The sequence below is a fragment of the Nematolebias whitei genome, chromosome 12 (assembly GCF_014905685.2).
Source record: "Nematolebias whitei isolate Nwh7 chromosome 12, NemWhi1, whole genome shotgun sequence".
Taxonomy (NCBI): Eukaryota; Metazoa; Chordata; class Actinopteri; order Cyprinodontiformes; family Rivulidae; genus Nematolebias; species Nematolebias whitei.
This window is the reverse complement of record NC_056509.1, coordinates 3,630,117-3,641,724: the sequence shown is the minus strand read 5'-3', so window position 1 is coordinate 3,641,724 and position 11,608 is coordinate 3,630,117. Positions and strand designations below refer to the sequence as shown.

General features: G+C 41.2%; 1 protein-coding gene across 1 annotated transcript in view; it reads right to left on the bottom strand.

Annotated features, from left to right (window-relative positions):
• Window positions 1-6,555: 6,555 nt before the first annotated feature.
• The window catches only part of ephx1 (epoxide hydrolase 1, microsomal (xenobiotic)), a 14,214-nt gene continuing 9,161 nt past the window's right edge, over window positions 6,556-11,608 (bottom strand). The window contains exons 7-8 of the mRNA XM_037685243.1: window positions 6,973-7,095; window positions 6,556-6,763 (exon numbers count right to left, since the gene is read on the bottom strand). Of these exons, the coding sequence (XP_037541171.1) occupies window positions 6,556-6,763; window positions 6,973-7,095 (331 nt within the window). The remainder of the gene's footprint in view (window positions 6,764-6,972; window positions 7,096-11,608) is intronic.

The following is an 11,608-nucleotide window of genomic DNA, read 5'->3' as shown; positions in this document are numbered from 1 at the left end:
TACCACAACAATTATCTGTTATTACCTGGTCTTTATTTGGTTTGTGAATCAGAGTGATGAGACCCTGTTTCATCGATGTCGGTGATTCCTCGTTGTTAATAGATTCACTGTGAAATTTCAGACGAGAATCTTTGATAGAATTGTGAGGTCGAGCCGTCGCTGGCAGGAGACTTGTCAGAGTTTATGTTTCTGATGCTCCATTTTATTTCTTCAGTTCAGAGTGCATCATCACATTCCTCTTTTAGAGTCAATCACTTTGTTGACCTCTACTAATGAGTTTAATAATCCATACAGTCGTCATTTTTAGACAGATCGCTAGAAAAATCTGACACATGTTTTGAGATTACAAAGTAATCCTCAGTTAAATTATTATTTATATTTAGTTTACTTAGTGATTTCCATGCTGTTTCTTTTTTCCATATTAAAAAAGTATTTACTGTTTTTTCACCCTCCTCAATCCATTTTAATCTAGATCGAATGAAAGCACCACGTTATTTTTCTTTATATATCTCGTCTAATTCTTCTTGATAAGTTTGTAGTTGTGCTACAAGAACTTCATCATCTGAAGTAATGGCAGTAATGTTTGAGAGGGATCTAATTAATTGCTCTAACTTTTCTCTTTTATTACGTTTTAATCTTTTACTAAATTGGATTGTATATTTTCTAATTTCATATTTGAGTAGTTCCCAATATTTCCCAAACTGGTTCTTATTTTGAGCAATTGTCCAACACTGTGTGATTAGTTTTTGAACACATAATGTAAGTTCTGTGTTATTTAGTAGTGAGTTGTTAAGTTTCCAGTGGTTATACACTCTTCTACTCTCCTTACTGGAAAGATTTAATTTCAAAGAAATGGTTTTATGATCAGTTAAAACTGCAGGGGACAGTTTTACCTCCGTTACTTGTTTCTCCAGTTCTTCTGAAATAATCCATAAATCAGTTCTAGATTGAGCAGAAAAAGTTTTCTTACTCCAGGTGTACTGACGGCTGGAGGGATGATGACGTCTCCAAATGTCCAATAAATTCAGTCTGTTAGAAAAGTCCATAAGAAGATTTTGTCCATTTCTAATTTTTGAAGGACATCTGTCCAGCTGAGGGGACCAAACCAAATTAAAATCTCCTCCTAAAAGAACCTTTGCTGATGGAATTTGGTCCATAGAAATAACAGAGTCCTCCAACTCCTTCAAGAGAATCAAATGTAAAGAATCAGAATTATATCCATAAATATTACCCAACAGAAAAATGTAGGAATGAAATTCAACCACTGTGAAGATCCAATGACCCTTAATATCAGATTTGACCTCTAAAATGTTACCTTTGAAGTTGTCTTTTAATGTAGCTACTCCACCTGATTTGTTTGAACCACGTGATAACCAGAAATCTTTGCCCCATTGGGATTTCCAATCTTCCGATCTTCTAATTTCGCCTCCACCTCGTCAGTTTTGTTCTTCAACATACTGTTCTCCTTTTCAAGTCTTCAGTCTCACCGTGCATGAACTCAATAGCTGTTTTAATATTCTTGATGTCAGCCTTTACCTCCTCCGCTCTGTCGTTCACTGCTTTCAAAATGGTGTGTAAAGAAGGCTGTGTCTCATCGCCACAATTTTTTTTAGCATTTGGGCTGTTAACTGGAGACTCCGGTAATGGCCAGATATCGTCATGCATGTTCAGATTGGAACATTTGTTTTCATCACGGTAGTTGTGTTCGGCGCTCGCCTTCAACAGTGTGACTGGAGTCCTGGACTTCCTCTTGTCATCTTCTTTTTCCTTTATCGCTCATTTTTTTCTTCATAAGCTAGCTTACTTCTTAGCAAGTACACGTAACTGGATTAACATCTATTTGAATTATCACCAAGTATCAATTTCAGTCTTACAAATCACTGAAGTCCGTTTTGTTTTCTCAAAAGACGTTCATATTATGCTGGAGTCCAAATTAAATGTAGACGTTTTAGAAAGCGTCTGGACACGTCGCCATCTTGGCTCACCTCAAAGAGAGACATTTCTCCTTAGTGCAAAGACTCGCAAAACAGGAAGTGTCGGTTTCCGGTTGTCGTGAAAAAGACGTCGCAAAAAGTCTTCTTGTTGCAGATACAATAAATAATCCGAGCTGCAGCGCTAAAAATCATGTTAAAAACACGAGCGTTGTGTTGGACTGACCTGACATTACAGATCATAAGATAAAAAGGCTAAAATGCCTTATGATTTTTCCGCCAAAAAGCTACGTAAATCTGTGACGTTTTGACTAATCAAAACAATTATTCTAGATATCTTGAACGTCATTGACTAGTCTAGATGTTAATTCAAGATATCTTAAATAGAAAAGCCGTCTACATGATAAAATATTCAAGATATCTTGAATTCATTTTGAGATATCTTAAAAGGAATTTTGACTAGTCATAAGTACAGTTCTAGATATCTTTAAGTTAGTTTTGCCTAGTCGTTATTTGCTTTCAAGATATCTACAATTTAATTTGCACTAGTCAAATCTTCATTTGTGATATCTACAAATACATTTAAGATATCTTGAATAATGACGTAATTTAAGATATCTTTAATTGTAATTATGACTAGTCAGAACTAAAAGTGAGATATCTTGAAAGCAAATGACTAGTAAAAATTAACTTAGAGATATCTAGAACTGTATTTTTGACTAGTCAAAATTCAGTTTAAGATATCTTGAATTGAAGCCTCCATACAACTCAATGGTAAATCTGACGTCATTATGACTAGTCAGAATGTAATTAAAGATATCTTAAATAACTAATATGTCTAGTCATAACTCAGTTTAATATATCTGGCATGTAAGCGTGGTGAATCCAATTTTATGTTAAAATGGCTTGCAAGGAAACACAACACAAAACTGATTCTTCCCCCAACAGCTTACTCCAAAGTGGAACAAACCAGTCAACAAGGAAGAGGGCCGGCAATGGAGGAGGGGGCGTACCAAAGAGACCATCTTATCACAAGCAGAACTGGTTTGTTCCACTTTGGAGTAAGCTGCTGGCGGAAAAATCCATTTTGTTGTGCGTTTCCTTGACTGATGAAGCCTTCCGGACCGAAGGCGAAACGTTTCAGCGCAAAAAAAGAAACTGTCCAGATGACCTGACTGAAAAATGTTGGACAAGCAAACATTATTAAGAATGTGGATTTACCTGCTGTAAATCAGCTACTGATTATCATGGAGTAAAGTCCGACATCGTCGACTCTGTTCTGGTCCACTCAGCAACTGGTGTGGAGCTGTTAGATGAAGCGGTCCCGCTTGGCGTCACATCTGTCGACTCTTATCCACAATCCAGCTTTAACTTGTTAAGTTGTTGTTAGATGAGCTTTTAGTCCAGAAGAAAAGAGTGTGCCGAGGCAGCACGCATGCGCATTAGGTGAAGGTACAAAATTCACAGCGCCATCTAATGACCCGGCATGGTAACTACAGCGGATTTGGGAGGGCGGGGATGGCGGGGGATTCCTCCGGATGCATGTAAACACTAAATCTGACCGTGTCAACACAAATCTTTTCCTCTAATTAACATACGAAAAAAACCACGTTTCCCCCATCGTGTCCGTGTAAATAGGGCCTAATTCACAGATGGGCCACATTTCTGCTAGGTGTGAAACTGGCTGGGTATCAGTCCTAAAGCTGCATTAAAAGTTTTTGAAAGTTGAAATCTGTGGCCGCCTCCTCTGTTTAAAGAGGGTTTCTCTCTTTTGACATAAATCCTCACATCTGCTTTTGACACCATCGACCATGAGATCCTCATCTCTAGGTTGCAGTGGGTGGGCGTCACGGGGTCAGCCCTCAAGTGGTTCAGATCATACCTCTCTGACAGAACCTTTTGTGTCAACATCAAAGATTTTAGTTCAGCATTGGCAGCGCTTAAATTGGGGGTACCGCAGGGGTCCATCCTTGGTCCCCTTCTGTTTTCTTTATACCTGCTGCCACTAGGTGCTATTTTCCGGAAACACAACATACCCTTTCACTTCTATGCCGATGACTGTCAAATTTACTTCCCCCTAAGAGACAATGGTACACGCTCTATTCACCCTCTGCTTGACTGCCTGTCTGACATTTGAGACTGGATGGCTTTAAATTTCTTAAGTTTCAACGAGAAGAAATCTGAAGTCATGTTGTTGTTGCCATAGTGTCCCCTGACCAGCTGCATCACGGTGTGGTTCGGTGCATGTACTGCATCCTGCCACAAGACACTGCAGCGCATCGTGAGAGCAGCCGAGAAGATCGTCGGCACCTCCTTCCCCTCGCTACATGACTTACACAGTACCCGCCTCACTCGGAAAGCCTTCTGCATGGCAGGTGATCCCACACACCCACTACACAGCTTTTTCAGCCTGCTGCCATCAGGGAGGAGACTGCGGAGTCTCCAGGCTTGAACTAGCAGACAGACAGCTCTGTTCATCAGGCAGTCAGGATGCTGAACTCTCTGCCTGCTCTGCCTCCCCTCCCTCTTGTACCGCCTTAACACACAAAACTTTCACACATTTCCACACAAGACAAAAACTTTCTAACACTGAACTCTACATCATTAAAAAACAGGTTATACACTCAACACATGCTCATGTGCTCATTCAATTTGCACTACTGTTTACTTTTGCACTACTGTTAATATTCCAACTACTGTTTATATTCATATTATTGTTCATATTCAAACTACTGTTTATATTCCAACTACTGTTTATATTCATATTATTGTTCATATTCAAACTACTGTTCATATTCATACTACTGTTTTTATTCATAAAACTGTTTACATTTGCACTACTGTTTATACTCACACTGCTGCTTATATTACACTACCGCTGATATACAAATATATTTTTTTAATAGTCTTATTGCATATGTCACTTTACCTACACCAATATCAAGGACTTCATACATACACCGTGTACATTCACTTCATATGCTGCTTTGCCACTCACTACAAATATCAATGTCAGGACCTCATTTCATTTCATTTTATAGATATACTTTTTAAAATATTTTTATACCGTATAATACAATTTAAGACAGTATCATGCTTTTATTATTTCATTTTATGCTTATGTTTAATAAATGTTTTAATGTTAAATGGTTATTGTTGCACTGGGGTCTGAGAGAAATGTAATTTCAATCCTGTGTATGTCCTGTACATATTGCAGCTTTTGACAATAAAGTGACTTTGACTTTCCTCCCAACAACACAATCATCAACCACTGCATTGACTTTTCCGCTCTAGCCCCGTTAGAGAAACAAAGAGTCAGTAATCTGGGACTGATAATGGACCCTTCCTTGAAACTTAACAGTCATGCAAACATGATTGTTAAATCCTCTTATTTTCCAACTGAGGCGGCTGTCTAAGCTGAAGCCCATAGTGTCCAAAAATAACCTGGAGACAGTAATTCATGCATTCATTACATCTAGGCTCGATTACTGCAATTCACTCCTGTTTGGTATCAGTCAGACCTCCATTGCATGACTGCAACTGGTCCAAAATGCGGCAGCTCGATTTTTAACCAGTTCAGGTAAAAGAGAGCACATTACACCAGTTTTGGCCTCACTGCACTGGTTACCGGTTCACTTTCGTATCCAGTTTAAAATACTCTTGTATGTCTATAAATCACTGAACAGTTCTGCACCCTCCTATCTCACTGATCTGCTGCAGCCGTATGTCCCACCGTGTTCCCTGAGGTCAGCGGACCAGTTGCTTCTCTTAGTTCCAGTAACCCGTCTCAAGCACAGAGGTGACGGGGCCTTCTCTGTCGCAGGTCCAAGACTTTGGAACGAGTTACCACTGCTTGTCAGGCAGGCCCTCTCCCTCACAGTTTTTAAATCCCGCTTCAAAACCTACTACTATTCCCTGGATTTCAACACCAGATGATCTGTGTTGATCCAGTATGCATCACACTGTGTTAGCCATTATGTCATTATCTGCTATTATTTTGTTTCTATATTTTGATTTTACATTATGTTATGTGTTGCTGTGTGCTTTGCCTGTTTGTTTCTGTTTGTACAGCACTTTGGTTGGCCCTGTCGCTAGTGCTTTATAACGAAAATGGTATGGTATGGTATGGTATAAATTTGCTGCTACCAAGCCACTCCATGCTTCAACCGAACCCTGATGTGCTGCCACCATGATCATAATATGGTTGTCAATCAGAGTCCGTAGACTTAATGAATTAACAGATTTAGACAAACAATGATGCTGCACAGCATTCACCCTTCTTCTGGACAACACCCCCACCCCCATGCACCAGGTAACATCGACAAGTTCTCATTCAGGTTTTGAGGGGAGTCTGCAGGTCTTTGTTGCAAACTGAATGTTGAGGGTAAAATATATTTTGATCTAGTCATCTTTAAGCTGTGCGATTGTGACGTATCCACTGATTTATTCTGCTTATGCAAAACACAAAACATTTTGATCAGCATGGAAAACACTTCCTAACACACCTGGATTTATCCACTGCTTTTATCCCACCATTCATTCAACCTTTATTTCGACAGGTTAATCCCATTGAGTCTCGAGGACTCATTTACAAGAGAGACCTGATTTCAACAAAGTATCAACTTTACTGCTTCATCTTCTCAACTGTTTTTACGAACTTCTGCACATCTTCTGCCATCAGATGGGATTCTTCCATTGCAGCAAAATGGCCCCCACGAGCCATGGGAGTATAGGTAAGCAGGTTACGATACTTCTGTTTGACCCACAGTTTTGGTACATGAATCAGCTCGTTGGGGAAGCTGGCATAGCCGGTGGGGACATAGACTGGTATTCTGGGAACAAAAAGTAATGATGTTGCATCAATGAAAAGATCTCTTTAATGTCTTTTGAAAACATCTGCACATGAACTCTACAAAATCTGTTTTCAGTTGTACATTCATCAAGCTTGTGAAGTGCTCAGTAAAAAGATGGAGTTTTAAGACTTTAACTGTAAATATAAATAAGTGATGGGAGCAGAGTAGGTCCAGTGGCTGTCACTCACTTCATGTGGGGCTGGTCCAGACCTTTGCCAAAGTTTTCCTTGTAGAACCTCATGGAGGAGATGATGCAACCAGAGGTCCAGTAAATCATCACATTAGTCAGCAGGTCATCCAGAGAGAACTTCCTGCACCAAATATAAAGACCTCACTAAACATTTAGAAGTACGAGAATGAGCATTCAAATAAAAATAGAAAGCCAAGAATTCCTTCAAATTATCCATTTCACCAGTTGACATTTAAGATGAATTTTTAAACTAACAAAATATAAAATGACAAAATATAACTCCTAAAACTGCTAAAACTTGATGCCACTTCGTTTTTATTTTTATTTACAGAAGAAGAAGAAGACGTGTCTTCAGAGGTTTTTGTGTCGTTTCTTTCAGTAGTTCTTGGTGCAGCGCCCCCACAGGCGAGCGGGGGAACAGGTTGGTTCAACAGGTTGGTTCAACAGGTTGGATCAACAGGTTGGATCAACAGGTTGGTTCAACAGGTTGGTTCAACAGGTTGGATCAACAGGTTGGTTCAACAGGTTGGTTCAACAGGTTGGTTCAACAGGTTGGATCAACAGGTTGGTTCAACAGGTTGGTTCAACAGGTTGGTTCAACAGGTTGGTTCAACTGGTTGGTTCAACAGGTTGGTTCAACAGGTTGGTTCAACTGGTTGGTTCAACAGGTTGGTTCAACAGGTTGGTTCAACAGGTTGGTTCAACAGGTTGGTTCAACTGGTTGGTTCAACAGGTTGGTTCAACAGGTTGGTTCAACAGGTTGGTTCAACAGGTTGACTCGACTGCACAGTGCAGTGTGAATGCAAACTCACCAGCTCAAATGTAACAAAAGGTCATGAATATTGGTCCCCAACCTAACCGAGTCTACCGGACTATCTGGTGTGAAAACAACCTATGCTGCAAACGTGAAGAAATGTGCAGCACGTCAAAAACTAAACTAAAACCAGTGGACGGGGGGGGGGGGGGGCGACCCCCCCCCACCCCCCCCCGCTGTGGGGCACATTAGGTTTAGTTTTACAGATTAATATGTTTATAGATTTTTTATAGGTTTGGAGATGAATATTTTTTGCTTTTTGTTTGTGAAACAAGAGGAAGCTGGTTTTGGATCGGTCAATTGGACCCGGTGTTACACCATATTCTGTGACCTGCAACAGTGGATGCAACACCGCCCCCTACGGTCATAATATACGGTGGTCACAGAATATGGTCTAACACCGGTTCACAACGAGCTCCAAACAGTCAGGGAGTTTCCTTACGATAGTTGAACCAGAAGATTCATCTTTAGTGAAATATTTCCAGACTATTGATGCATTTCTACCTGTTTGTCAAGACTGGGCCTGCTCCGCTCCATCCATCTGCTTGGAGGAATCCATTTTGTAACCCGTGCCCAATGTGGATCACGTGACACGTGACACAATGACGTAACGGCGACGTAATGACGTCACCACGAATACTCAATGTGAAATTAAAAACCTCGATAGATGTCCTAGGAATTGATATGTAGATTACTTGTGTAGTCTGTTAAAGCCCTAGTGTAGACCGCAGAGTCCTGGCCTGATGTTGATCTTCTGTGCTGGGCCATCCTTTTGGCCAGTGGCTGTTTAGTTTCCCCGATGTAAGACTGATCACCCTCCTGACACTGAACAACATGCACAATATTACTCTGTTTGTGCCGGGGGACTGGATCTTTGGGATGAACCAGTCATTAATGTATTTTGGGGTTTAAAAGCCACTGGGACGTTATGTTTAGAAAATAAACGTCTCAGTTTCTCTGATACTCCCTCAACATATGGAATGACCACTGGTCTGGGTCTGGGTTCCTCCTTTTCACCTGTTGGCTGACTGGAGTCCTGTTAGGGTTTCTTCTTTCAGGAAGGCCCAGTTAGGATATCCACATTGCTCTAGAGCCTGTTTTGTGTAGGATTTCTCCTTCTGCCTGGCTCCTGAGCTAGTGGGGACGCTGTCTGCTCTGTGGTACAGAGTCCTGATGACTCCTAACTTGTGCTCCAAAGGGTGATGGGAGTCAAACTGCAAATACTGGTCTGTGTGGGTGGGTTTGCGGTACACCTCAGTTTGCAAATGTCCTCTATCAGAGACTGAGACCTCACAGTCCAAGAAAGCCAACTTGCCATTTTTTACATCTTCTCGTGTGAACTTGATGTATTTATCCACAGAGTTGATGTGGTCAGTAAAATGTTGGACTTCCTGAGATTTGATTTTAACCCAGGTGTCGTCAACATACCTGAACCAATGACTTGGTGGTGTCCCTGAAAAGGACGTCAAGGCTCTCTTTTCTACCTCCTCCATGTACAGGTTGGCAACAATAGGAGAAACTGGAGACCCCATAGCACACCCATGTTTCTGCCTATAATATTGCTCCCCATATGTGAAGTAGGTTGACTGCAGGCACAGTTTCAAGAGTTGACACAGTTGTTCTGTGGAAAGCGTGGTCCTGCTGCTCAGAGTGGTGTCTGATTTTAACCTTAAGCCCCAGTATACTCTTGCGTACGTCCATACGCAGAGATACGAGCCTACCCCTGCAGGGCATGTCATGCAAAGCTCAATTTTTACGTCCACGTACGTGTGATGTCGCACAATAAACTGCCCAGCGACGGACTGTTTTGTATGCGACACCAATGTATTAAAATCCCCTTCTTCAGCTCTGATCTGGCCTTTTTTTTTGTTTTTTTGTCCAAAAGCAAGTGATCTCTTCCTCCTCCTTTGATGCCATGACTGAAATGGTGAGAAATTAAGGAATTTCTCACAAGCGAATTTAAACTCAGATCCAGCGTGGCTGCGGGAGGGTCTGGAGATCTCCTGGTGGGCTGGTCTGATGTGTGGTCTGCAGGGGCAGTGCTCCCTGTTTTTTCTTTTTTTTTTTTTTTGGATCTTTTTATTAACAACATATAAACACAGAACACCGCTGCGGCTGAGGCTGCCAGCGCTAGTTTTTTTTTCTTTTTCCGACCTGTCAATCAATCCAGTAGGTGTGTCAGCAAATGACCAATCGGCGACCTCAATTTGTCCTGAAGGTAAACGCCCCTTGTCTGTGGAGCTGACTGCAGCCGCTCAGGGTGGACGCTCGAGTACGAAGTCTGAACCCTCTGCGTACAGTATCATATTGTCTGGCTAAGTCTTGAGTGGGGGTAAAATTGAAAGAAAGAACTTGAGTTTTATTAACATTAAGAGAGTATCCAGAAAGAGATCCAAATATTTTGAGGGCATTCATAAGTAGAGGTACACTAGAACCTGGGTTCAAAAGGTTACCAAGACATCATCTGCATATAAACAAATTTTGTACTCTGTGCCATTTATGTTTATACCTTTAAGTTCTTCTTCCTGTCTGATCATCTGTGCTAAGGGTTCGATAAACAAGTTAAATAGGAATGGGCTAAGTGGACATCCTTGGCAGCAGCCTCTTTTTGAAGTTTTGTTGTTAGAAAGACCACCACTTATTTTTATCATCACAGTTGGAGCAGAATATATTGCCTTAATGGACTGTATAAAGTGTTCTGAGAAGCCAGATTTCCCATTGTTTGATAAAGAAATTGCCAGCTAACTGAGTCAAAGGCCTTCTCTGTGTCTAAGCTGAGGACTGCACTAGAATTTGTCTCTGTGATTTGATCTATAATGTGGATGGTTCTACATATATTGTCATGTGACAGTCCTTAATAAAACCTGTTTGGTCTTCTATTCTTCTGTTGCATGTAATCCTGTGCCCTCTGTTATGAAAGAGAAACAAAACTCAGCAAAAGAGTGCCCATAACAAAAAGAAACATAAACTGAGATCTTAAAACTAAGAACAATCCAGACTCCCATCTGAGAGGAGAAACAAACTCCTCTGAAAACAGTGAGGGGACTCGGCCACAAGGTGGGGCCCCTCTTCAACAGTCTGTAGATGACGACACTGGAACTGGGTATTTATATATACACTGTACATATATTACATAAACAGGTAGGTCGGTGGACAGAAATGAACTGAAACAGCCCTCTCAAAACCCCTCATCATTTTTTCTAACCTCTTTTTTTACACACGCTCACGCTCACGCACACACACACACTTGGCCTCTTCATACCAAACCAATTTATTTCTAAAGCACTTAAACTACAACAAGCAGCCGTTCGAAGTGCTGTACAAAATTAAAACAAACAAAACACCGTAAAACAATAAAAACACCTAAATATATATTAAAAATAATCAGAACATCACCAGTAAAAGAAAACAACATTAAGACACAGACGCTGACTCACTCTAGGTTAAAAAGGTCTTCATGGTTATCCTCCGGGCCAGTGCGCTCGGCACCGTAGTTCGTGCTCTTATCAGTTCTTTTTTCTTTTGTCCCGGCCTGTCCACTGTTCCTTCCCCATCAATGATTTGAACCGTTTTACGTTCCAGAAAACTTGTGTTACTTGATTTCTTTCTCCCCAATATTATTTATATTTATGATATTTCTCCTTCAAGGAGAAAGGTTCTGTAGAACCATCAGCTGGACTTTTTAAATACACACACATATCCTAACACCCCCCCCCCCCCGCCGCCCCCCACTGGTCAAGACCTGCCGCACTAACATAGCACTAAGCTCAGGCGCAACACAGAGGCGTCTCCCCCCCCCCCCCCCCCCCCCCCCCCCCCC